At 41.6% G+C, this 26,717-nt stretch overlaps 1 protein-coding gene across 5 annotated transcripts; it reads left to right on the top strand.

The window, feature by feature from the left end:
* Positions 1–1,096: 1,096 nt before the first annotated feature.
* On the top strand, positions 1,097–13,889 carry LOC121872873 (protein tramtrack, beta isoform-like). 5 transcript variants are annotated; one of them, XM_042375940.1, is made up of 5 exons: positions 1,097–1,272; positions 4,885–5,150; positions 7,120–7,961; positions 9,945–10,091; positions 11,514–13,889. In XM_042375940.1, the coding sequence occupies exons 2-5, from the start codon at positions 5,120–5,122 to the stop codon at positions 13,398–13,400; spliced, it is 2,907 nt and encodes a 968-aa protein (XP_042231874.1). In that variant the 5' UTR covers positions 1,097–1,272; positions 4,885–5,119; the 3' UTR covers positions 13,401–13,889. The 5 variants fall into 5 exon arrangements, with proteins under 5 accessions (XP_042231874.1, XP_042231872.1, XP_042231871.1 ...); XM_042375938.1 differs by lacking the exon at positions 1,097–1,272 and adding an exon at positions 1,655–1,754; XM_042375937.1 differs by lacking the exon at positions 1,097–1,272 and adding an exon at positions 1,656–2,138.
* Positions 13,890–26,717: the final 12,828 nt, after the last annotated feature.

Here is a 26,717-nt window from a genome sequence, read left to right on the forward strand (position 1 = left end):
ATACACACTACGACTACTACTTTGCTGTCATTTGTAATAGAGTATGACGATCATACAATAATATGAGTTATTAACGGTGTCGCCTTCGTTGGTGGGCTCTTAGGTGACTCGAGAGGCCGATACGGGACCTAGGGAGAGGGGATGAGTGACCTAGGGATAAGGGATAGGTGTAGGGGTGAGTGACCTAGGGAGAAGGCGTAGGTGTGAGTGACCTAGCGAAAAGGTGTAGGTGTAAGGGTGAGTGACCTAGGGAGAAGGTATAGGTGTAGGGGTGAGTGACCTAGGGAGAAGGGGTAGGTGTAGGGGTGAGGACCTAGGGAGAAGGTGTAGGGTGAGTGAGGGAGAAAGGTGTAGGGGTGAGGACCTAGGGAGAAGGGGTAGGTGTAGGGGTGAGTGACAGGGAGAAGGTGTAGGGGTGAGTGACCTAGGGAGAAGGGGTAGTAGGGGTGAGTGACCTAGGGAGAAGGTGTAGGGGTGAGTGACCTAGGGAGAAGGTGTAGGTGGGGGTGAGTGACCTAGGGAGAAGGTGTAGGTGTAGGTGGAGTGACCCAGGGAGAAGGTGTGTGTAGGGGTGAGTGACCTAGGGAGAAGGTATAGGTGTAGGGTTGAGGGATAGAAGGGGTAAGGGTGAGGGATAGAAGGGGTAGGTGTAGGGAGGGGTGAGAGACCTAGGGAGACAGAAGGGGTCACCTCAGGCTTGGCTCGTAGCTTTTTAGTGCTGTTGTGTTTTTGTTGGTCTTTGTTAGGGAGGCGGGCGGGGAAGTGATCAGTGGAGGTGTGTGTATGCATTTGTGTGTGTATTGGGCAGGTGGTGGTGTAGGCTGGTAGACAGGCATACCGCCCCTCACGCACTGTCACGCCCATGACACTCATTCTACTACACTTGCCGCCCGTCCGCCCGTAGTAACGAGCACAGCGGGGTGTGGGCGGGCGAATCATTGCAGAAGACGGACGAAACGAACTGAAAGAGTGTTGGGTGGTGTGGCCTGGGGGGTAGGCCGGCGTGGTTGCAAGATGTTGCGACGGAGCCACCTCGGCGGACCAAGACTGCCTGCGCCCCCTCGCTCCCTCACTCTCTTTCTACCCCGCGCTCTCTTTACACCCTACTCTCTCGCCCGCTCTCCCTCCCATAGCTATCTTTGTGCGCCGTACTTGTTATTGCTCCTCCATGTGCCCACCTCGCCCCTTCCCTCAACTCCCCGGCCTACTGCATTGTTCCATCACTACCCTGCTAGGCTTATTCCCGACCAGTGGGAGGCGCCGCGCTGGTCTGTAAGTGTGTCCTTGAATAGATCCCTGTAGGTAGGGTGTGGGGCGGGCCGTGGTGGACACTGGTAGAGATAAGGCAGCAGTGTACCCAGCATTCTCACACACCTAAATCATTGCTCCAGTAAACCAATCTTGTACTCGACCGCATGGCCTGGCCGGTCATCAGCGTGACACCTTGCACCACACTCACCGTCTATACCGTTGTAATGTTATATCGAAACAAAATTGTTTTCCTGAAAGGTGTGAAATGTAGAATTTGTGAAGAGGAGGGTGGGAGCGTTGCATGTGTATGTGTGGGTGCGTGCGTGTGCGTGGGGTAGTGTCCCCGCACAGCCGCGCGTGGCGGGCCTACAGCGTACGTAGGTCGGTGTAGCGTTCGTACGGGGGAGAGGGCAGTGTGAGGTGCGCCGCCCAGCCGTGTGGAGGTAGGGCCGCCTCGTCTCCGTGTGCCGCCTCCGCTGGTCCCAGCCTTCCTATCAACACCAGTGAGCGTGTGTCCGTGTAGCTGGTTGGAGGCCGCCGCCGCTCCCGCCCGTCCCACACATGATCTACTCCTCCCCAGTCAACAGTGTATAGCGGCACCATGGCTACATCCCCTCTCTTTACCAAGGGACACTGCCCACCAGGCCTGGCCCATCACCACCGCCTATACACTCACTACTTCCTCCTCATCACTCAGTGAACTTTTGTGCTTGAAATATTGCTGACAAAATGCCAGGTGTATTTTGTGTGCTACTTAAAACAATAGTAAATATATTTGAGTGATGGACTATAACCATGCGATCTGGTGCTTTGTGACAAAGGACTGTGTGGACATGGTGGTGTTATGGTGGTTGACACGTCAAGCATTAACTCAACGTCAAGTGAAGGTGTATCATGTGTTTTGTGTAGTGTGGGTGTGTATATGTGTGTATGTTTGTGTGAGGAAGGGAAGGAAGGGTTGAGCAGTGGGTCTGGGGTGGTGGTGGTAGTGATGGGTGGGTTGGGAGAAACTGGTGGTGGTGGGGAGGAGTGGCAGAGGCTGGGCTCAGATAGGGGAGCTACAGTATACCCACCACCACCTCTCCCCAGCATGGCTACCACACCACAACACCCCAACACACTCTCACCTGCAGTTCTCCAGCAACATAGCAACGCTGCACCACCGCGTAATCCAGGGCATACTCACGGACACACAAGATGAATGTGTCTTTAAAATAATCTTTCTTAAATGTGATTTGAAATATTTAAATGTGATTATTGATACGAAGATTTTTTAATAAGGGTAACATCACAAGTTACTACGACGGTATAAAGAAAAATATTCTTGTCATTTGGTTTAGTAATTCAGTGCTACTTATAAAGAAATTCAGAATGACAGTAATTGGAAAGTTGGAGGTAAGTTTAGCATGCACTCATATCACCGTCAACTGCTGAGGCAAAGTCTTAGGATAAAGATAAGAAGTTACATCCCTCGTCACAGCGAAGATATGGGTCACATCCCTTGTCAGAGTAAAGGTAGAGCTTGCATGAGTCACATCTTGTTTATATAAAGGCCATACCATTGGTTTATATAGTGGCCACACCATTTGTTTATATAGAGGCCACACCATTTGTTTATATAGAGGCCACACCATTTGTTTTTGTAGAGGCCACATCACTTGTTGCTAGAGAGATACAGGCCACATCACTTGTTGCTAGAGAGATACAGGCCACATCACTTGTTGCTAGAGAGATACAGGCCACATCACTTGTTGCTAGAGAGATACAGGCCACATCACTTGTTGCTAGAGAGATACAGGCCACATCACTTGTTGCTAGAGATACAGGCCACATCACTTGTTGCTAGAGAGATACAGGCCACATCACTTGTTGCTAGAGATACAGGCCACATCACTTGGAGAGATACAGGCCACATCACTTGTTGCTAGAGAGATACAGGCCACATCACTTGTTGCTAGAGAGATACAGGCCACATCACTTGTTGCTAGAGAGATACAGGCCACATCACTTGTTGCTAGAGAGATACAGGCCACATCACTTGTTGCTAGAGAGATACAGGCCACATCACTTGTTGTTAGAGAGATACAGGCCACATCACTTGTTGCTAGAGAGATACAGGCCACATCACTTGTTGCTAGAGAGATACAGGCCACATCACTTGTTGCTAGAGAGATACAGGCCACATCACTTGTTGCTAAAGAGATATGGGCCACATCACTTGTTGCTAGAGAGATACAGGCCACATCACTTGTTGCTAAAGAGATAGGCCCATCACTTGTTGCTAGAGAGATACAGGCCACATCACTTGTTGCTAGAGATACAGCCACATCACTTGTTGCTAAAGAGATATGGGCCACATCACTTGTTGCTAGAGAGATACAGGCCACATCACTTGTTGCTAGAGAGATACAGGCCACATCACATCACATTGTTGCTAGAGATACAGGCCACATCACTTGTTGCTAGAGAGATACAGGCCACATCACTTGTTAGATACAGGGCTAGATACAGGCCACATCACTTGTTGCTAGAGAGATACATCACTTGTTGCTAGAGAGATACAGGCCACATCACTTGTTGCTAGAGAGATACAGGCCACATCACAGGCCACATCACTTGTTGCTAGAGAGATACAGGCCACATCACCTGTTGCTAGAGAAACAAGCTACATCACTTGTTTATTTAGAGGCCACATCACTTGTTAGAGAGATACAGGCCACATCACTTGTTGCTAGAGAGATACAGGCCACATCACTTGTTGCTAGAGAGATACAGGCCACATCACCTGTTGCTAGAGAAACAAGCTACATCACTTGTTTATTTAGAGGCCACATCACTTGTTAGAGAGATACAGGCCACATCACTTGTTGCTAGAGAGATACAGGCCACATCACTTGTTGCTAAAGAGATATGGGCCACATCACTTGTTGCTAGAGAGATACAGGCCACATCACTTGTTGCTAGAGAAATAAAGGCTGTTTTGATTAGTCACAGCACTTGATGATAATATCAAAACTACTTGCTGATAATGAGGTCACACATCACCTATTGACATAAAGAACCAACGTCATTCTTTGTAATAAAAATCGATATAGGTGATGTTAAATGCAATAAAGACAGTAATACGTCATAGCACAAGTAGCAGAGGAGGTGGTGTTAAGGATAGACAGTTTGTTTATTTGGAACCAGAGAGAAAGGAGTCTGTAGGTTGAAGTAGGTCAGAGTAGCGAGGGTGGTGGAGCACATGTCTTAATGGTTCAGGAGAGTGAATCTGAGGATGACTTGTTATTGTAGAAGAGGGAATGTGGAGGTCTTAGGCAGTTCTGTGACGTGTGTGAAGGTTGAGAATGAATCATCACTTGTGTTACGCTGCACTTAACTACTAAGATAAGTAGTGTAATAAAAACCACCCTGAAAGAATTTGTGGGTAAAGCCGTCCAGGGGGTAGATAATTTTACGTCAGCGTTGCAATGTGGAGAGAATTGAGAGTATGACAGCTGAGTTGATGCTGTTTATGTTGTCACCACACTGCCCAACACATGGTGAAAACCTTCAGTCTTTTTATTGTTGAAATAATTTCTCAAGCGCCACTACCGTTCAGTCATCTTTTAACACAAGTTTACTGAATTTCAGATGAACTGACCCATCTCAGTAACGAGCAAACACTGACCCTTTACTATTCAGTTATAGAAATGAGCAGAAATAAAGGCAACTAGGTGAGAAAACCGGAGGAAGTATTGGTGCGAGGAAAGTGTTTAGTGTTGTGCTTATTGTGGCTTGTGTTGAGGTAGTGTATAGGCTGGCCCCTCGTCCTCCCCTGCCAGCCCTATGTGCTGTGGTGGCCGGGGATGGCACCTCCCCGAGAAACATGTGCCGTGACGACGACCAACCACACCCCGGTGAGACATACACACACACACACACACACACACACACACACACACACACACACACACACACACACACACACACACACACACACACACACACACACACACACCTACCTTCACCACCCAGCTCACTAAACACGAGGAGACAATGTGCCAAAAACCCAACCACACCCTAGTGATAACCTCCCACACAGTCTCACGAAAATAAAAAACTGGTGGTATGTAGTAGTGTTACAATCAACCACAACACACACACACACCATTAACTGTACACTGAAGCTTAAAGACAACAAAAATCATATAGTCATTACCCTGGAGATGAATAACAACATATTGTGTCATGTCAGTGGAAAGATGGTAACATGACTCTTGAAATATTTTAGTAAATGTAATCAGCTCTTACTGTTTTGTTTTATGTCTTTGCCATAACAATTATAATAAACTTGTGTACGTTAATTAAGTTCAATGTTAATTCATACAGATATATCCTAGAAAAAAGATTATATAATATTGTTTTATAATGTGGCTGTGCACTTGAAGTAATTAGTGTACAGTAGTCGTCTAAGATTGTTGTGGACAAATGTACAATAGTTAAAACTGTACTGTACTAAATCAGCTGTTTTTGGACAAATTTATAGTTAACTTTCTACTGTACTTAGCTGTTTTGTATATGCACAATACTTAAATAATTCTACAGTACTGTGCTGAGTCAGCCATAAAGATGTACAGTATACGGCCTAGAGATTCACACTGAACCCCGTTTATAGATGCTGCCAACACACACACCTTCCAGTACAGTATATAACACACACGTGTTCCTTAGTTTAGTAATACACACACACATTAAGATACACCACCCTTATACTGTAAATTGTAACATAGACGGAAATATAAACACAACCACAAAGATGTTTTTCAGGTTTTATGATTTGCCTCTGTAGATATTACTGTATACAGTACTGCGCTTGTATATGTACATAGATGTGTGCATAGATATCTATACAGTATGTTGTGCATATAGGTACATTATATTGTACAGATTATTATAATGTGTGGTGAATAACACAGTTTGAATGAATTATTGTAGGTATATGTGTTGGTGTAGGGTAGGCCTACTTAAGGTTCTGATATGTTGTGCTTTGTGTACTGTACAGTATATAGAAGCAGTTGATGTTTAATGCTGTATATACCACATGAACATCAGTGCCGGATTTAGACCTGTGGAGGCCCATGGGCAGCCGCTTTGTGGAGCCCCCCCCCCCCTCTCATTATAACTACCCAAGAGGGTGGGGTGGCGAGTGAAGCGAGCCTAAACATCTGGGAGTTGCGGTGGACTCTGTAAGCCCCCCGGGAAAATTTTGAAATTTGAACACTTCTTTGGAGAATTTGGAAGCCATATGCAGTTATATTGAGGAAATTAGAACATTGAGAAATTTTTAATTAACTGTATATTTATTGATAGTGTACAAATTCCCACACACACACACACACAAAAGTGAGACATGACTGGAGTCATTCATGTGGTTTCAAGTCGACCTGCCCTGATATAGCTATTGCAGTACATGTGGAGGCCCCTGGGCAGCTGCCCACTTTGCCCATTCCTAAATCCGACCCTGATGAACACACAACATGGTTAATCACACATTTGAATGTTGAAACATACAGTATTGCACTTTAAACTAAGTTACTAAAACTGTACTGTACAATATTTACTGTTTTGCATTTGTGTGGGTGTTTTCTCTCAAATTTTAGAAGCTGTATATAATTTGCACAAATAATCATAGAGGATACATGTAATATACTTACTGCACAGGTAACTAATACGAAACAAACACAAAAGATATTATTGTATTCCTGTTTCCTAGTGATGTATTTTTATGTACTGTACATAGTAGCTTCTCACAGAGGTCAAGTTTTAGCTGTTTAATGGATACAAGTGGGTAAAGCTGGATACTAATTGTTGTTGTTTTTATTTCAGCGCTCCTGATGATGGGAAGTGACCAGTACTGCCTCAAGTGGAACAATCACTGGGCCAACCTGATCCGTGTGTTCAACTCATTGCTACAGTCTGAAACCTTTGTAGATGTGACGTTAGCATGTGAGGGGCGGCACCTGAAGGCTCACCGGCTGGTGTTGTCGGCATGCTCCCCGTACTTCAAGGAGTTGCTTGTGGCACATCCCGACAAACATCCTATAGTCATACTTAAAGATGTTCGCTACTCCGAGCTCCGCACTCTCATAGAGTTCATCTACAATGGAGAAGTTTCAGTGGAACAGCATGACCTCGCCGCACTCTTGTGCACTGCAAGAGAACTACAAATTAAGGGTCTGGCAGACAATCGCCTTCCAGGAGCCTCCTCCCCTCCACATCCTCACTGTAGAGTGTCTGGTGAAGCAACAAGCCACACACTCACAACTACAACCACTGCCTCTTCCACAAACACCACAGATTCGACCGCCCCACCACATGAAGCCAACACTGTAAAAAGTAGTAGTCCTCGGAGAAAAATTGGGTCAGAAGATAGACCTCCACCTCCCCTGCATGCCATTCATCCTGGCTTGTCAATACCAGTTTCATCCCACCTCCCCACCTACCGATCTCGACCAACCTCGCGGGAGTCCTCTCCAGTCCACAAGAGACGAAGAGTATCTACAGGGGGCAGTGACAATGAATCTAATGTTTGTGAAGGTAGCAGTAAGCACTTGAGATCAGAAGCACCAAACGGACACTTATCTTCCCACCAGGAGCATAATGATAGGCAGTACACGGCAGTAGCAGGGCCATCAGGTCTGCGTGTACCGGACCCGAACAGGAGAGAGGTATGTTAATACACTTTAAATTTATGATGTTACCCTTCATATATGTTGTCACTTCCTAAGAAACTAACAATGTTTAGTACATCCTGCAGAGGTGTAAAAAGGTTTAGTTAGACTTTTTTTTTAATCCTTGTATAACACATGCTCAGAGTTTGTACCTTGACTGCATTTCATTACTTACAACATATTCAGTACAGTATAGAGTAAGCTAACATTTTCTCTTATTACTGCAGTTACTTCTTATTCCTTTATTGTACTGTACCTTGGTAAGTAAATTCGTTCACAACACAATTATACATATTAAAATTTTTTTATGTAAATAACATTCTTCATTTGTGATCAGATAAAGAGGTTGTTATGATGGTTAAGTGTTTTGGTGATACATGCAGGAAGACGTTCAGTAAAAGCAAACAAAACAGTAAAATGTTTATCAAGTTACTTCACCACCATGCCTACGGTAACCTGTTATCTGATTACAAATGAAGCCCTGTTACATACATATTGCAACTGACATTTCCCAATTTTCGACATTTCTGTCTGGTCGTGTTTATTACCTTATATATATAAGAACAGTACAGCCAGTCCTTGCTGTGTGCATATATGAACAGTCATTTTCCAAAATAAAGTGTTAGAAATACAGTAGTATAGGATGTGTAACTGAGCTTATCTTCAGACACCTTGTGCAACCCAACTAAATATTAAAAACATATTAACTCAATAAATTATTACCTGTATCTCATTGCCAAGTTACCAAGTCTGCCTTCAAAAGACTATATTTATCCCATATTGTACAGCTGCAATGACTGATACGGGTTCAACACTTAAAATCCAATTTGAGAAAATGTACATTTTTGCTACTGTGCTGTGTTGTACAATGGGCCAAGGTGAACCTGCATAACCTCTACCTGACCATTATAAATTAAGGTTGTTTGCCTTTGCAACAATGTGAGAAAGGCTAACAGATGCCTTGTTATCTATATTCCACTTACTTTTTGAGTTGGAAAAAATTGATCAAGGGAGAAATGCAATGAGATGTTATTACTGAACAAGACAAGTGTTAAAAGAAAGTTACAGGAAAGAGCCAAAACAGTAAACAAAATCAGTTCACACATAGCTTCTTCACCTTCCCATATACCAGTAGGTACATTTTTTCCACTCTTATAACAGACATCCAGTAAGGCAGCCAACACTTATTTATTATATAATACCGGTACTTTCTCAGGAACCTTACTCGGTATATATATGGATCAGCATAGTTCATTACAGTCCAACATGGTCACTGATCAGCTCAAACAAAGATATGAATGTAGAAACAAACCTGTATTGCCCTCCTTTAGTACCTCCAACTTTTGTCAGATATGAACAAACTTGTTCTGCCAGTGTACCAAAGCTTACCAACCATGACCAAACAGACAAATGACATCAGTGCTTGGTTAACTAAAGAGTGCAAACTTTGCATGAATCTCTCAAGTATTAAGCACACATGTAGTTCAGTATACAGTATGTTCTTAAAAGGATGGAGCTAAGTTTGCTCAGTTTGGTGGCAAAATATCCACGGCTGACAAAAAACTGTGACTGTGAACATTGTTGTTGACACTTGACATAATAGGGAAATTCCTATCAGTTATTTTTCACACAAACTGCAATAAAAAAAAAATCATTCTATTTATACAGAGGAAGCCAAAAATGGTGTCCAGAGAACCCGTGGTGGATAACTAAAAATTTTGTGTTCATGAAATATTTTGGTAAAGGTCTCAGGACATTTTGCATCAAGTTTCAGTAAACCATATGAAGAAGTTTACCATTTGAACACTATTCTGGTCGTGTGCAATGTATGGCTGGAGGTGATTAATTGAATTTGTTATTCAAATATGCATATATGCACTCAGGGTCATTGTGCAAATGATTTAAAATAAGAAATTATGTTAAACTGTATGAACTTTTTTTTTCTTTTTCTTTTTTTTTTTTTTTTTTTACAATTTATAGGACAGCAACAGCAGAGATTCCAACTGGGATGCAGACAAATCTTCACCGTCCATAACCAAAGTATCTGGAGGTCAAACATCCAACCCTGGGGACACGAAAACCTCTCTACACTCAGAAGACGACACCGACGATGACCGCGGCCCCATGGTTAGTGTTTGGTGGTGTAGCTCAGTCTATTATCATTCATTGTACAAAAAAGGTGTGTGGAAAGAATTTTGGGTGTAGAATTCTTAAACATTTGGAGAAAGGAATAGAGATTGAAACTCATTATTGTATGTATAGGGGATTATGAATGGTCATACACTATTAGAATTGACAAGACATACAGTACAGGCAATGGTGTAAAAAGTTGAATTATAATCAATAAAGCATCAATTTTAGGGGGTTATGTATATGAGAGTGAAAATTTGTAATTGGATGGTCAAGTAATGAACAAAGTACTGTGCTGGAGTTAAGATTTTTGAGAAGTACATATAAAAAAGACAAAACAAACACAAGATGGACTATGATGAAGTAAGGGGGTAATAAGTACAATAAAGTATAGGGCAGTTATCTCAAAAGTAATGTAGGAGGACCCAGTTAAGTGGGATACAGGTTTGTGCACAAGAGATGTCAGGATACACTAGTGCTGAGTGATTACTGAAGGTGACCAAAGATAATTGAAGCAGGTTGGTTTAAACTGTTGAAGTTTATAGTGTTCAGTTTGAAAAATGCTGGTAAGTTGTTCAGAGCTCTAGTTTGGGGTATATGTTCATAATTAATTTTTGTGAGCCCGACGTTTTGCAATATGTCAAGAGCTGTAGAGTTTGTTTTGCCATTGATGGAATGAGTGTTTGAATTGAGCACAAAAACATGACACTGGGTAATATTTCAAAAGATATGGGTGGTCATTGTAATCTTAGTTTAAATGGAGAGGAATTAAAAGTTGTAATTAGGGTGTAGATGTGATGATCCTGTCACTGGGAGAACAAAATCTGCAAGCACTAAATTCAGAGAAAGTCTTGATGTATGGAAATATTTAAATGCATATGGTAATTAATACAAGCGTGCTTACTCCAACACTTCCTTATGGATGTGGTGGAGCTGGCTACTAAATTACAGACAACTCACCAATAAAAGCAAGGGAAATTAGAAAATAAGCAGTACATTAGTTTGGAAATTACGAGAATTGAATGGATGAAAAAAATTAACGATAATGTGTCGAGTGAAATAGTGAAAAATAAATAACAATAAGATTGTACTAAGAAGAACACCTGTAGAGCTGATGATGGTTTGTTAGAGAAGTTTTAAGTTTTGAGTTTTACAGGTAAAATATTAATGTATATGTGTGTGAAGCCCATTGCTGTAGTAGTGTTTGTTGGAACTGTAAGTGTTAGGTTATAAGAAAAACATTTACAAAGGTGATGCAGGTTTATTTATATTTAACCTTGAGCAGTGTTGAGTTGTGATACTTAATAGCCCAAGAATAATAAGCTTCTGTTTTTCTATAGACACGTTCTAAAATGAAGAAACAAAGAATCAAAACAAATGCTCGTGCCACATTTACTGACATACTGTTTATAATTTCAGACAATCCAGTCGCCAGAAGTAATCCTGGAGGAGGGAGAGGTTGGTGTGGGATCAACAGGGCCTCCATCATCTGTACCTTCACCATCTCTAACAGGAAGTGGACTCGGAAACACTTCCATTACCCCTGCAGGTCTTGGGGGCCCACTTGCCCCCAGTGGGCCCCTCCCTCCAGTGGCGCTTCTTCACCAGGCATTGGCCTTAGGCTATCATCCTCTTCAGCATTACTTTCCCTCAAACCTCCTCGAGCAACAGCAGCAGTCCCAACAGCACCCTGGAGTATCTCCTCCCAAAGAACTCATGCACTTTCTAGATGTAATGAAAGCATTACCGCCTAGTGCTCGGTTACCTTTGCCACTGGGAGGTCCTGCTGGTGTTGGGGGAACTTCTGGTTTAGCGTTAGGACTTCCTGGAGTATCTGGAACAACAGCAACATCTACTGCATCACTGAGTGTGGCTAGGGACAAAAATGTTGGGGGTGGCATCACATGTCACATCTGTGCCATGATATTACCCTCATCACATCATCTAGAAGAGCATGTTCGAATCCATGAGGAAGAGAAACCATACAAATGTGACCAGTGTGGACAACGCTACAAATACCAGTCTGCATTTCAACGGCACCAGGAACAAAATCATACGGCTAAACTTCCTGGGGATAAACCATTTCGCTGTGGTGTGTGTGGTCAGTGCTTTAAGTACCACAAGAGTTTTACTAAACACCGCTCCAATCATGATGCACTCGATCGAATAATGAAAGCAGAAGCAGAAGAGGGTCGACTGGGATCAAGGGGCATCCATGAATCTTACCTCCAAAGACTTTTGGTTAATGAATCTTCAAAGAGTGAATCTGAAGCTTCTATAACTTTAAAAGAAGAAGGTTTAGAGACACAGCAGCAGGAAGAAGGAGCTGAGCGGCGGCCGTCCACATCAAATCCCACCACATTTAATGCTGCCCTTCTTCAAACAGTTAATCCAGAAAATGGTGTAAAAAAATATGAAGATGGGGAGGATGATGAAGAAGGAGAGGTAGAGGGTGAGGAGGAGGAAGGGGAATATGAAGAAGAGAATAAAGGTAAATTTGTTTACTGTGTTAAGTGCAAGTCGACATTCCGAGACGTGGCCAATTTTGAGGGTCATTGCCGAGGGTCAACAGACTGCTCACTAGATACTTTGCGTGAGGTGAATGTGAATGATGGGCCAGGGCTGTCTTGCCCCCCCAGTATAGCATCCTCACCTCAAGCCTCACCCCGGTTATCCCCAAGTAGCGTCTCGGGACCACCTCGCTCTCCTCTCCCAGCCTCCACTCCTATGGCTATGCCATCACCTCCTGCCACTACCACTCCTATAGGTGGCCTTCCTCCGTCCTCGTCTGTGGCAGTTAGCACTGCCACTGCCAGTACCACCACTGTAACCCCTGGGACCAGCACTCCTCCTGGCCACAATAGTTTGTTTAAACTTGATTCAAGGGGGGCCCTAATGCTGTCCCAAGCTCCTCTTCCCCCAGCTTCTGATTCACGAGGGGATGAGGAACGACCCTTCAAGTGTCAGTTCTGTCAGAAAGGTTTCAAGGGCCGAGAAAACCTAAAGCTTCACATCCGTACTCATACTGGAGAGAAGCCATATAACTGTGGTGTATGTGGCAAGGCATTTGGTGGCCGCTCTGATATGAATCGTCACTTGCGCATTCACACTGGTGAGAAGCCGTACCCATGTAAGGTCTGCGGAAAGAAATTTGCTCGCGCAGACTACCTGTCTAAGCACATTACCACGCACCTCGGGGTTCCATTTGCTAAGCCAGTGCATAGTTTGCAACAGAGTCTTCAAAATTTAGAAAATATGCAAAATCTACAAAATCTACATAAGTTACAAAATATGTCTAATGAATAATACCAAAATTTTCCCCAAATATTTAAGAAGATAAATTTTTATATATATATTTACATTCTTATAATAAATTAGTTGATATTGTAAGCACTAAAAGTGCCACTTCTGCTTGTAAAGCAGTTAAATCAAAGGTTTTGAACCAGTGACAGTAACTGTGTTACATACCTAGTTTTTTAAATTTAGGTATTGATATTGTTGTCATATTTCTTATTCTCAAAAGAGATTAAAACTGTAAGTAGATGGTTAGTGGTATATGAGGGTGAGCAGTCCAGTGGGCACATCTGCAGCGTTGAGTATCCTTGTGATCTAGTCACTGCCCAGAGTTGCACACAGAGCTTCACACCGTCTGCTGTGCTGACCACGAATAATATTTCAAGCCCAATTACCAGATTTTTTTTATCAATATAAATATCTTGTTTTAGAATGATTGGTGCACTTCAGGAGCTACTGTGCTTCCCCCCTCAATATTTTTTTTTTTTTTTTTTTTTTTTTTTTGAAGATTACCCAGTGACAGATTGGGTTTGGAGGCTTGAGGTCATAGTACAAGGTAGGTTAGTGTGGGCATGGGTTGTATCCAGTGCCCCATGGATATGCTCTCCCTCTTACCACCAAATCATCTACACCACCTGCGTCACCTGGCCGCTTCCCAGTGCGACATGACTGCCAAAATCACCTCATGCCTACCTGCAAAGTCCCACTTTGTTCCCTCTCCCTTGTTCTCTCCTAAACCCTCTTGATTTTTAGAGCGATGGCAGGGGCATGGGGCCTTGAACCTAACCAAGGTCAGTCTGGAGACCCGAGGTTGCCTCGCTATGGTCAGTGTTAGGCAATAGCTGTGCACATAGCCACAAGTGTATAACTATGTACTGGACTGTTTTGCTGTGGAGGTTTCAAGCCTTCTTAATTGTCATTGTGGTCTGGTGTTGCGGAGGTTGCCTGACCTGTATACCCACCCCAGTGGATCATGATGGTGCTAGCATCTACTTTTGTGTGCACTTACCTGGTGAATACACATTGATGACCTCTTGCTTGAATACCTAGGTTTGCTATACCCAAGTTAGAACTGAAACAGAAAATGGTTCAGAAAAATAGTTGCGAGTATTTAGTTTGGGGTTACCAAAGTGAGTTAGAGCCAGCCACTGGTGGTCCTTTGGGGCCTTGGTGGGTTGTAGGATGGGCTGGTGTTAATTGTAACAGTCTGGCTTATGACACTCCGGCCGGACTCTAAACTACCTGCTCGTGATAGTGTCAAGTACATACCATAGAGCATTTGTGCACCGAATGGAATGTTGACCAAGTCAACTTAAAATGAAAGCAGAGCTTGTTTATGGCATAAGTGACTGTTGAATTTTATTTGTACCATACCACAGATGTGTCCCTAGTGTTATTGATAGAAATTAGAAATACTGTAGGTGAGCCTAGCTCGTTAAACTGTAGCTTTTAGTCCTCCACCTGTTCTTTCCTGTGTGCATCACCAGTGACCGTAGAGGAGGCACACGAGTCACATCCCACACACACTTCTCATCTTTGTCTTCAGCTTCTTCTCACCTCATTCTTTCTAAGTTTGACAAACTTTCTTTGTCTTTCAGTTATGAAACTATGTCATGATTGACAGGGCAACATTTTCAGCCAAACCTTAAACTCATCCACCCATAATAAAAAGTGGCTTGTTAGGAATTATCGTTAATGCCATTGTTATAAATTTGAATTTGGAGAGCAGACAGTACATAATATACTGATACTTTCATGTCTGCTTTTAGGAGTTTCAGGTGAATGGATTAATGTTTGGCTGAGATTGTAGCAATTGAGCCTTGGCTCTTGAGAGAGTGCAAGTTCTAGTGATGTAAGGTCAGCCAAGCTGTGACTGAGGACGGCATGTTAGGAGGAGCTACACCACATGCACACCTTGTTGGTCTGTGATATTGTGAAAAGCTTGTTGGGTCCCATATGCTGCCCTCCAGTAAGGGTTTTGTGGGCAGCAGCAGGTAGGGGCACCCACGTCTCTTGTCCAGAAGGAAAATTGTGTTAGGCTGAGAATTCTTTAGAATTCATGTGTTTTAATGACTAATGTCTGTTACCAAAATGAGTCATGTGATGACAGAAAGTTGATTGTTCTTTGTAGCATTTGAAATGCTGAAGCGCTTTTTCCAGTTACTGGATGGTAGTTATTTGTTTAAATGAACTGAGTGGTATTCAGTTAAGTAGAATGTGGCACCACAAATCTTCAAGCACCATTACAGTAGCAGCAGCAGAAAATGTTATTACTTTACATAGGTATTATTATGTTAGTATAATATGGATTTCATGTGGAGATTTGTTCTTTTATTTTAAATTATTTTCCCTATAGTGGTAAGCTGGTGATAAGTCAAAGTGCCTTGTGACTTGTGATAAATTGTGGATGGAGGGGCAAGCTTGCTCTCTCATTTGAAAATAATTGCCAAGTTCCTGAATACATGGGGATCAATCGCTGTAACTTTTTTCTTTTTTCATTAATTTTTTATTTTTAAGCTTACTTTACAATGTTCTCAATATATCAGTTAAAAGTTAAGTATAGTGTAATGCTTAAAGTTTTCATGTGTAGTGTAATGGTATTTTTATTTTTATATTATTAATGAGGGTAATTTGTATTTTTACACATTTTAGGCCACTTGGTGCTTGATGCATTGGTTTTGCCACATTCAGAATGGCAATATAGAACTGCTAGATTGTATAGAGGCATCATCACATTTTGGTGTCTGATGACATTTTACAGGAGCCTCTTGTGTGAAAGGAGGTGAAGTTGTTATTGTCCAACAAGATTAGATGTGCATGTAAACCGTTAATGGGAAATTCCCATATGATATACAACTGGAGGCCCTTCCATGACAGGCAAAATGGATCATACTCAAGAGCAGCATTAAAGCAACAGTAAGGCATCAGTCAGGTTCAACCACAGCCGCAGATTGTAACAGTGTAGCAACGTTGTTGTCAATGGTGTAACTGCAATGGCAATTTTCACAATTTCTGAACTACTTAAAAAGTAGTAAATGTGTCCAAATCTTAGTAGATGGTCTTCATGGAAGCTAAATTATTTGTGCAGTCAGACCCTCTGTAACGATGATGGGTTATTGTAGGATCATCGCAGAAGTAAATGTAATGGATGTAACAGTACATTGGCAGAGCCATATATAAAGGCTATAAGAAGTTGTGCAAAGTGTGACTTTACCAATGAAGCAGAGGATAAGCCACAGCGAACCCTCCACAGTGTAACATAAGGCTGATGTGGCCGTCCCGGGAGCTGTCTAAAATCCAGGCACCTGGGACATCAGTAAGATCAAAGTTTATCAAGACTTGAGTTTAGCAAATGACTTTTCATACCACTTTTCTGGCATGCTGATTTTGTATCTCCTTTATCATACAGAGATTTTTATAATGTCATATGGAAAATAAGTCTTATCAAGCATCCTGATCTGACTTGAATGTAATTTTAAATCCCATTTTAGCATTTGACAAGGTTCCTATTGATGTCCCATTTTCCCTGTTATGGTGTACAAATAAACTGTAGATATGTGCCAGATATCTGCAGCATTTACAAGCTCAAGACCACACACATCCACTGTTCTCTTTTTCCATGTGCAAGTGATCCACAAACCAGGACTGCAGTATGCAACAATGTGGTTCAGTGGTGACTGTTGTTTTAGTATCACATCTCCAAGCTGCCCCCTTTTTAAATAGATTCCTGTGACAGCTTCTCGGGATGCCTACATGAGGTTCAACAAACTTACTATGAGGACACAACAGTGCCTCCACCATGTGTTCAAACCAACAGATGGCTGCTGTGAGTTCCTCAGCACACTACTGGCATTTAATTAAATACATTGGGCATTGTGGGAACTAGGCACTTTATTGTAAATACTTGTGACGAGAAGTTTTTACAATGCTGTTTTATGTTTCTAACGAGGAATAGGTAAACTTGTATGATAATTTATGTGAGGCTAGTTGAGCAATATTCCTAATATTTCTGTGCCTAGTTTTCAGTATTAAATTGTACTGCTCTGGTAGAGTGCTTAGGGAGTCACAATGGCTTGCAGACTTGTACAATAGCTAGTTGACAACCAAGGAGGTGACTCAATTAACTTTACCATCTTGTGCAAATATATTTTGTCAATTAACCTATCAGAATGTGGACATCATTTATGATACAATGTTTCTTCAGTATACCAAAAATTCATATACAACATATATTTGTTTTTTATATGTATGTGAATGTGTGCGTGTGTGTGTATTACGTATATGAGATCCTTGTAAGTGTTGAAGGTGATTAAATTATGTGTATATATATATATATACTTATACCCAGACATGTATATGTATACTGTATGTGTATATATAATATATATGTACACTATATATATATATGAACGTATATGTTGTATTGATTATCTAATTATTTAATGCACATTTGGGGGATACTAATTGTGCTGAGTGGCAGGTTCAGGATATAAAATTTTTAGACAAAATTATACAACTGACCAATACACCAGTTATTGTTTTTGTTGCACACACTTTTTTCTCTCTTTTTTCTCCCCTATTCTCTCTTTTTCTCCCCTATTCTATCTTTTCTCTCTTTCTCTCCTATTCTCTCTTGCCAATGAGATGGTGTTCACACTAAATGCTGAATGTTAACATCAGAACAACACTATGGAATTGTCTTAAATGTGTATACACACCCACATACATACATATAAACAAACCTACACAAACACTGATACATGTAGAGTATATGTTTATATATGTACATATGCAAAAACACTTGCACATACCAATCAGAGAATGTTATTAATTTGATGGTGGAAATGTTTTGTTGAGTCACATCCACCTGCACTCCCCCTCCCTCCTCCCCCAATAGTTCTAGATCCGTGTCTAGTATTTATGATGCCCGTGTCTATGTTGATCACCTGGTTCCTTATGGTGGTAAACCAGTGTGTGTACAACGTGTTAACTTTTCTCATGTTGCTTCAGTGACCTTGTATTCAGATTTTTTGTTACCGTTATCTGTAAGCACCAATTCAGATTTTGATTCTCAGATTTTGTAGCAACAGATTTTTTTTAGTATAAGTGTAGACTGATCAGAATATTTGAAAGTTTAAGTGTCTGGTAGGACAGCGACCATATTTATATTCAGATAACTGTTAAAGAGCATTGTTAGGGCTGAGAGCCATACAGAGCCAGCTTACAGCTCCTCTCATAAAGTTTACTGTAGTACTGTATCCCAAAAAGAAAAACTTCATTGTGTATGATAAAGTGCCAGTGCTGTAACTTTCCTTAAGATGACTAGAATCCAGTGTTACAATGAGCTTGACTTTGTTAACAAATGTTTTGCAGCAATTTTCTGGACCTTAACCTTGTAATTTTGGAAGATGCTTTGTCATTGACAAGTCCGAGAAGGTGCCAAAGGCCAGTTTGCAGAGAGGCACTATAATGTTCTAAAAATTTCACATCCAGTAATGCTCCTGAGGTCCATGTAAAATGTTGTGTTTTGTAGTCTCTATTTTAAGGATGAATCCATGAGTAGTAATCAGTGATCCCTGTTTTTGTAAAGTCGCTGTAAGAACTAGTGTGGTTGCTAAAACTCACTGCTGCTCACGAGCCGTGTCAGGTGCGGACAAAAGGCTGTGTTCATGACTGTGACAATGCTCAACACTTGTGGGCTTTTCGTGGGTATTTTGATAAAAGTTAATTTTCTTGTTAGGTGAATATAGAAGTGAGGTATTATTTTGAAGGTACTCATGGTTCATAAGTGTTGATATTGTTACACTGATGGAGTGTTAAGACTGCTACCAGACTCTTAACTATTAACTGCCAGTAATAATGGCACTAATTGTATGTTGCTTCTATGAAGAACTTAAAATGTAACACTCTGTTGTATGTGAACACAGACATAAAATCTTACCTCACTATTATACCCTGTATTGGAGGCCAGTTCATAACCTAGCTAATTGGACCGACTGCAGTATTTAAGTTCATTTGTTAATGTTTAACAAAAATTATATAAAACTGTGTTGTGGGTAATGACTTCTATTTGTTGGGGTCACCTGGTTTAGAGGCTAATTTGGAAATTGAATTGTGAAAGTTGTCCCATTGATGCCTGAAGTTGATCATCATTTTAATTTATAATGATGTACTGTATGTGTTTATGTATATATATATTTGTGTGTATATATATATATATATATATATATATATATATATATATATATATATATATATATATATATATATATATATATATATATATATATATATATATATATATATATATGTATATATATATATATATATATATATATGTATATATATATATATGTATATATATATATATATATATATATATATATATATATATATATATATATATATATGTATATATATATATATATATGTATATATATATATATATATGTATATATATATATATATATGTATATATATATATATATATATATATATATATATATATATATATATATATATATATATATGTATATATATATATATATATATGTATATATATATATATATATATATATATATATATATCCATTATTTTTGTAATTCATTCATGAAATCCACTGCAGCTCCGTTAATAGTTTAGGCCAAGAAGCCTCCTGTGTCACTGTGACCTGGTACACCACCACAAAGATATACATTATATTGATCTGAAAAGTCATGAATATTAACTGTATTACAGCTTTTTCTTCACGTCATTACTTCATTTTTAGCCAGCAATTTGTGAGGGTGTAGGCAGACGCATAAAATACAAACATCACGGCAATTCTAATTGTACTGTTTATTGTCAGGTCGCCAACAACAAAGTATGTTCCTACATGGTACACTTTAGTGTGACTAAAAAGTGCCTCTTCTCCGTACTTTTCAAGTATTAATAAAGGCATCTTGTACACCTAGTGTATGTTTCTTATTTTCCACACTCAAAATTTTGATTAATGTAAAACATTTTTAATATGTTGTACATTCATAATAAAAGATTTAAAAGACTGTTTCATTATCAATAGGTCAGTGCAATTGAGTTGAAAGTTAAGAGAAATCCAGATGGTGTTAAGCAGTGAAATTACTGAACTGTACCCACTTGTAAGGGTTAAGTGAAAGAATTGTGGGGAAACCTAAGAAACATGTATAAAGGAGTGTTAGTTCCAACTCATGTGCATAAATGTGAAGCTCTGATCTTTCAAAGGAAAACGGAGGCAGTAGAAATTCTACCTTAAAGAGCTACCCCTAGGAGATCCTGACAAGTAACCCTGGGGCTGGGGCAGCTATTTGTTTTGAGTGGTACAAGGGACTTCAGGTATGTATCAAACTTAAAATAATCATAGTTTCATAATATACTGTACAGTCTCAGTGTTGTACGTTGAAGCCGTCAATGGACGGCGGCAATTTTTTTTGTCAACGCTGACGCTATCGATTTTTTGGGCAGGTGACGCAGTCAACTTTTCACCCAAGTGTCAATTGTTCGTCAACTTCTAAAATTTGCGATTTTTACAAGTTAGATTTTCAATTATCTTGTTATAAAGACGACCGACAAGGCCATGAGGGAGTGGTTCATAAAATACAACACCCCCATCCCCTCTAGTGCTGCCGTGGAGCGCATGTTCTCCATGGACAAGGACTTCTTGAGATGCTAGTATTCTTGCGGGAGAACAATTTAATATTAAAATTATATAATATAAATCATAATAAATTATTAAAATTTTATGAATATTTTTTATTTTGCATTTTACTCCCATACATAGGAGAATAAGCATTTCGGGGCTGCATTTGTACGCCACTGAAAACACGTTGACGCTAACGGCGTCAATTTATGAAATAGTTTACGCTGACGGCGCCACTTTTTTCGTTGATGCGTACAACACTGATTGTACTAGATTCTAAAAATGTTTTGACAAAACATATTCATAGGGATTATTTAAGAATACTTTCACTACATACCTGATGAATTTAATGCTTGTTAGTTACTCTGAACAAATTATAGAGGAATCCTGACGAGAACATTTGATTGCAATTTTTTTGGCAATATGCAAATATAAATGATCATTTCATCTGCTAACCATGTCCCCTTTAATGGGTCTAAATGGGCTCTTCCAACACCCAGACTTGAATTTATATGATGTGTGGACTAAACAATTACAGATACATCATTAATTTATGGTGGCAATTGAACTAGCGGAGGTACTATTTAAGCGTAGCTTCTGTTGAGAATAGCTACTGAAATTCATTCTTGATCAAATTACTATTCTCAAAACATACTAGAATCAGAAAGGTTGCTCTCATCCTGTAGAACATAAAAGTCATTTAATGGCTTAATTCTTTTGAATCTCTAGTCATAATGATCAACAACATAAAGCACATGGTGCTGAATGTCCTGTTGGCTGATTGGCTCCAGTCCTTGGGTTTGAGCCTAAACTCCAAAAATAAATAAAGATTAAAGTACAGTACTGCCAAATAAGAGTCGACATAGCTGAGCAATAGGGGTTGGGTGTAAGTGATTTGATGAAATCTTAAAGGTGCGGCCGCACATCGGAAACACTGCCGGCATCACCGCTGTCGACATGTCGGATACATATTTGCGACAATGTAGGCAACACTGTTAGTAAACATGTTGGTAACAGAGGTGAAGCCAAAAGGCCGTCCACACGTGTCTGAAGACACGAACGTTAGATGTGTGATGTTGGTTTTCATGTGGCATGTGTATTACATGCAATAAGCATAAACACATTAATATGTATCATTCCTTACCTCTATTCCAGCGTTGTATGTAGGATGTGGCATGTGTTTGCCAACCAGGAAGCACATGCTTTGGTATGCAAACCACTTGGCTACTGTAGGCATCTTGCGCACCATCTCCAGATTTCCACTTCTTGGTCTTCTTCATTTCTCTCCTGAATTGTGCAATCATCTTCTCCACCTCGCCTTTTTCCACGTGCAGTGCATCGGCGATGTTTCTCCATAATAATAATAATAATTAACGGTTTATTGAAAGAGCTTGGCAGCCAGAACGCTGAAAATATACAGTTACATATTTGGGGAATGGGTTTCGAATTACAAATAATATACAAGTAATATAAGTGATACAAATAAGATATATAATAACTAGATGGGGAAAAGCTCAAACTACAGTGCATTTCAACATAGTGACAGTGCAAGAAGTAGTATTTACTGGGAGTGAATACACTGGTTTATTACAAGTTATTGATAATTTTTACAATGGTTGGGACTGGGCTGTTCTTATAGCGATCAGTTCGGCTGCTGGATCTATGGCGTCAGTCGTGCACGAATCAAGGCTAGGGATCTCAGGTGGTAGTAGGAGCCGGTGTCGAGGATGGTGTAGAAGCTTCTTACCAAATTTGCAGATGAGGTCGTGGTGATGGTCAGCGAGAGTCGAAAGGGTCAGTGTGTTGAGCGCTTCTTGATATGTGGAGGAAGACCAGGTGGGGGAGGCATAGGTGAGCTTGGGAAGTATGAATGTTGTGTAAACACTGAGGAACTCGGGTGCAGGAACTCCGAGGGACTTGAGTCAGCGGAGGAGGTGGAGACGGAAACTGGAGGATTTGACAACTTCACTGACGTGTGGTTTCCAATTTAGTTTGTTGTCTATGGTGACGCCGAGGGGCTTCGTGGAATCTACAACCTGGAGTGTGTTCGGACCTAAAGTAATGGAAGGAGGTGGGACAATGTCGGAGGAGAGGTTGATGTGCATAACCATGGTCTTGGTATGGTTGATGGTGGCCCAGTCTTGGAGACTGTTCAATAAATTCTGAAGGGCGGTATAGTTGGGAGCAGAATTGTTGACGCTGATCCCAATGGTGGAGTCGTTGACATATTTCCAGCGAGCAGGGGTTTCTCTTAGGGCATCATTGATGAGCATAAGGAAGCAGAGTGGTCCCATCTTGGTGCCTTGGGGGACGCCACAGGTGAGTGACTGAAAGGTGGAGACAGCCCCTCGGAAGTGTACAGCTTGGCGTCGGTCACTGAGGAAGTCTGTAAGCCATGGTATAAGACTTCTCCGAAGCCCGAGGTCAATAGCTTTGTTGATGATTATATTGTGGTCGACTAGGTCGAATGCTTTAGTGAAATCAATGAAGGTGACAGCTACAGACGTCTGCTCTCTTGATCTTATTCTTGTAATTCACATATGTTGGGTTCCATAGTACTCTGTGTGAGTGGTACAATTCTATTAACAAAATAGTTTGCTCCTGGGTCCACTCCATCCCAAAAATTATAGACCGAGCGATGGGTAAGGCCGCCCTGATGCAGCTGTTGTGTGTGTCTGTCCCTACCCGGATACCTGCGCCGCAACATCACCTCGTCCACACCACAGCCACCAACAAATCACCGACACAGTGGTACAAACGTGTTCGAGACTTTGTGTTCGTTACAAGTTAACAACTTGTTGCCTACCTTGTCACCGCCGTGTTGCCAACGCATGTTTCCGACACATGTGGCCGCACCTTTACGTAGCGAAGCAACAATCCACATTAGCTCCAGACCTCGTGGGACTGCCCAGTATGTTCCAATTGGCCCGTTGCAGGTTCATCCATTCTTATGTTCTTATGTAACGCACGGATCTCAATATTATCAAGGATTCGAGTCCTGCTTGGCCCGGACGCACGTGAGAATATCTAGTGACACAACCAAACATCACAGGTTTCCTCCTGTACTAACACTGGACAAATAACAAAATAAAGACCATAAAGTAACAAAGAATGGGCCGACTGGCTAGTAGGACATCAAAAGGTGTTGTTAATGCTCATATGAGCGTTATTGGTTTGTTGCTGGAGAAATAAACCCTCAACATTGACAAGTACCATATATTTCGATCAAAATTTGTGAAAGAACAATTCACATATAACAAATGCTGTTATCTCAGGACACACTATGAATAATACAATCAATATACAGTACATAGCCTGTTAACATCTTAAATATAACTCACATGTTACATCTGTTGATACATCAGGAGACAAGTTGTATAATATGATCAAATTACAGTACATAAATATACTTATTAAAGTTATTTAGAGTTTATATTTACGTTTTAGGGTCTTGGGTTTGACCAGCGTGTTGTTTCTTCTGCAAGAATTGGTAGACTAGTGTGAGCAATCGCAGGCCGAGGCGAGGGCCATCTGTTTCATATTGGACATGTCAACAAACACGTTGTCAGCACTACCTCTCTTCTCATCCTCTCTCTCAATCATGTTTATCTTACCGTGGTGGTAGCACTTCCGCTGTCGGGCTTTGCACAAAATCACAGCATATTATTAGATTCACACTCCGATTCCTTCCAACAGGCAGAGTCTCGTCACTGGGCGTATTAACAGAGTCCTTTGTCTTCACTTTAACACTTCGCACCAGGCCATCTTTGCTCGGTAGAGCCTCCTGTATTCTCTCTAGCATCCACTGACTGGGAAGGGGTTGTCCAGAGATGATCACGATATCCCCAGCGTGGAGATTACGGCGAGTTTTGAAGAACCTTTGTCGCTGACGTAATGTTGGGAGATATTCTTTTACCCACCTTTTCCAAAATTGGTTCGCAATGAATTGGTACACTTCCATCTTCGTCGGTACCCTTCTGTCATGGACCAATCGCCTCCGGTGGACAGTGTCTCCAGGTTCATCCGTAGTATGTGAAGTGGCGTTAGTGCTTCTAGATACTTTGGGTAGTCAGACACTGGGGTGATGGGCCTTCCGTTGATAATCTCTTCTCCGGCGCAGAACACAGTGCTGAGGCGTTCATCGTCTAGTACATGGGAACCCACCACTCCCTGGAGGACCTTCCTTACAGTGCGGATTTGTTGCTCCCACACTCCTCCTATGTGAGAGGCTGTCGGGGGGTTGAACTGCCATTCTATTTGTTTCTGTAGAAGGGCATTCCCGACCTTGTCACTGTTGTTCCAGCCATTCACCGCCTCTCGTAACTCTTGGCTAGCTCCAATCATGTTGGTTCCCCTGTAAGACCGAACACGTTTGGGAGGTCCCCTGCAGCAGGTGAATCTTGTCAGGGCATTGGGGAACGAGTCGGTGTCTGGTGAGGTGAGGACTTCTATGTGTATGGCTCTGGTGGTCATGCAGGTGAATAAGCATCCCTATCTCTTCGCCTGGGCTCGTCCTTGTTTAACCAAAAAAAAGGGCTGAAGCAATCAATTCCAGTGTAGGTGAACGGCTGGCCTCCTGGGCGCACTAGATCTTCTGGCAGGTCGGCTTGGCGTTAGTGGGTAGGTCTCCAGTTGCTTCTTCGGCAAGTCACACACGTCCGTATTGTGCGGTCGAGTAATTTGCGGCACTTGGGTATCCAGTACGTCTCGCGTATTATGGCAAGAGTGTGTTCTCGTCCTGAGTGTCCAGCTCTAGTTTAAGTGTACCTCTCTCCCAATGAGCCCCGTGATCCTGTTGTCCCTTGCCAATAGTATGGGATTCTCCTGGTCTGGGTGGAGAGTGGCATGTTTCAGTCGGCCACCTACTCTGATCAGACCGTCTGTGTCTAGATGAGGTTCCAGCCGCCGTATGTCGCTATCTCTCACGGGTTGTCCCTGTTGTAACATTCCTAGTTCTCGAGGGAATCCTTTCCTTTGCATCAATCTTAAGACGGCTAATTTCGCCTCTTCCAATTTGTTCACCTGGAGCCGATTTTCTCGGTGATGTTTGTTCTTTCGCTTCCCAAGCCGCCATTCTATAAACCTTCTAATCCACGCTACGCTCTTCAGAAGTCGATGCCTCGATGAGTACCTGGCCCATAGCTAATCGAGGGTACCCTGACCCTGGTCAACGTTTGTCATCAGCACTGTGGTTTCCTTCTTCACCTCTGGGTTTCCGTCTTTGAGGTCTGGAATCCTCAATGGACTCTTTGGCCAACTGTCTTCTTCCAACAAGAGGAAAGCAGGTCCTCGAATCCACCTGCCCTCCTCATTGAGCTCTGCTCTACGTAATCCACGACTAGCCTCGTCTGCCGGGTTCAGTGCCGACGTCACGTGGCGCCATTGTTCTACCTTGGAATCCTCGTGTATCGTTGCCACTCGAATGGTCACGAAGGAATGGAAATGTCTTTCGGTGTTTCGTATGTATTGAAGGACTGCTGTACTGTCTGTCCGGAACACTGAGCTGTCTATTTGTAATTCAAGTTCTCGTCGTAGTCGTTTGCCTGCCTTGGCAGCCAGTACTGTCGCGCAGAGCTCGAGTCGAGGTATGGTCTTGGAGTATATATATAATTTTGGCTCTTGTGACGCTCGGAGCAATGAGTCCCAGTGGGTCATATATGGGGCTGACCATACT

Source organism: Homarus americanus, unplaced genomic scaffold, assembly GCF_018991925.1.
Source record: "Homarus americanus isolate GMGI-L3 unplaced genomic scaffold, GMGI_Hamer_2.0 scaffold11022, whole genome shotgun sequence".
Lineage (NCBI taxonomy): Eukaryota > Metazoa > Arthropoda > Malacostraca > Decapoda > Nephropidae > Homarus > Homarus americanus.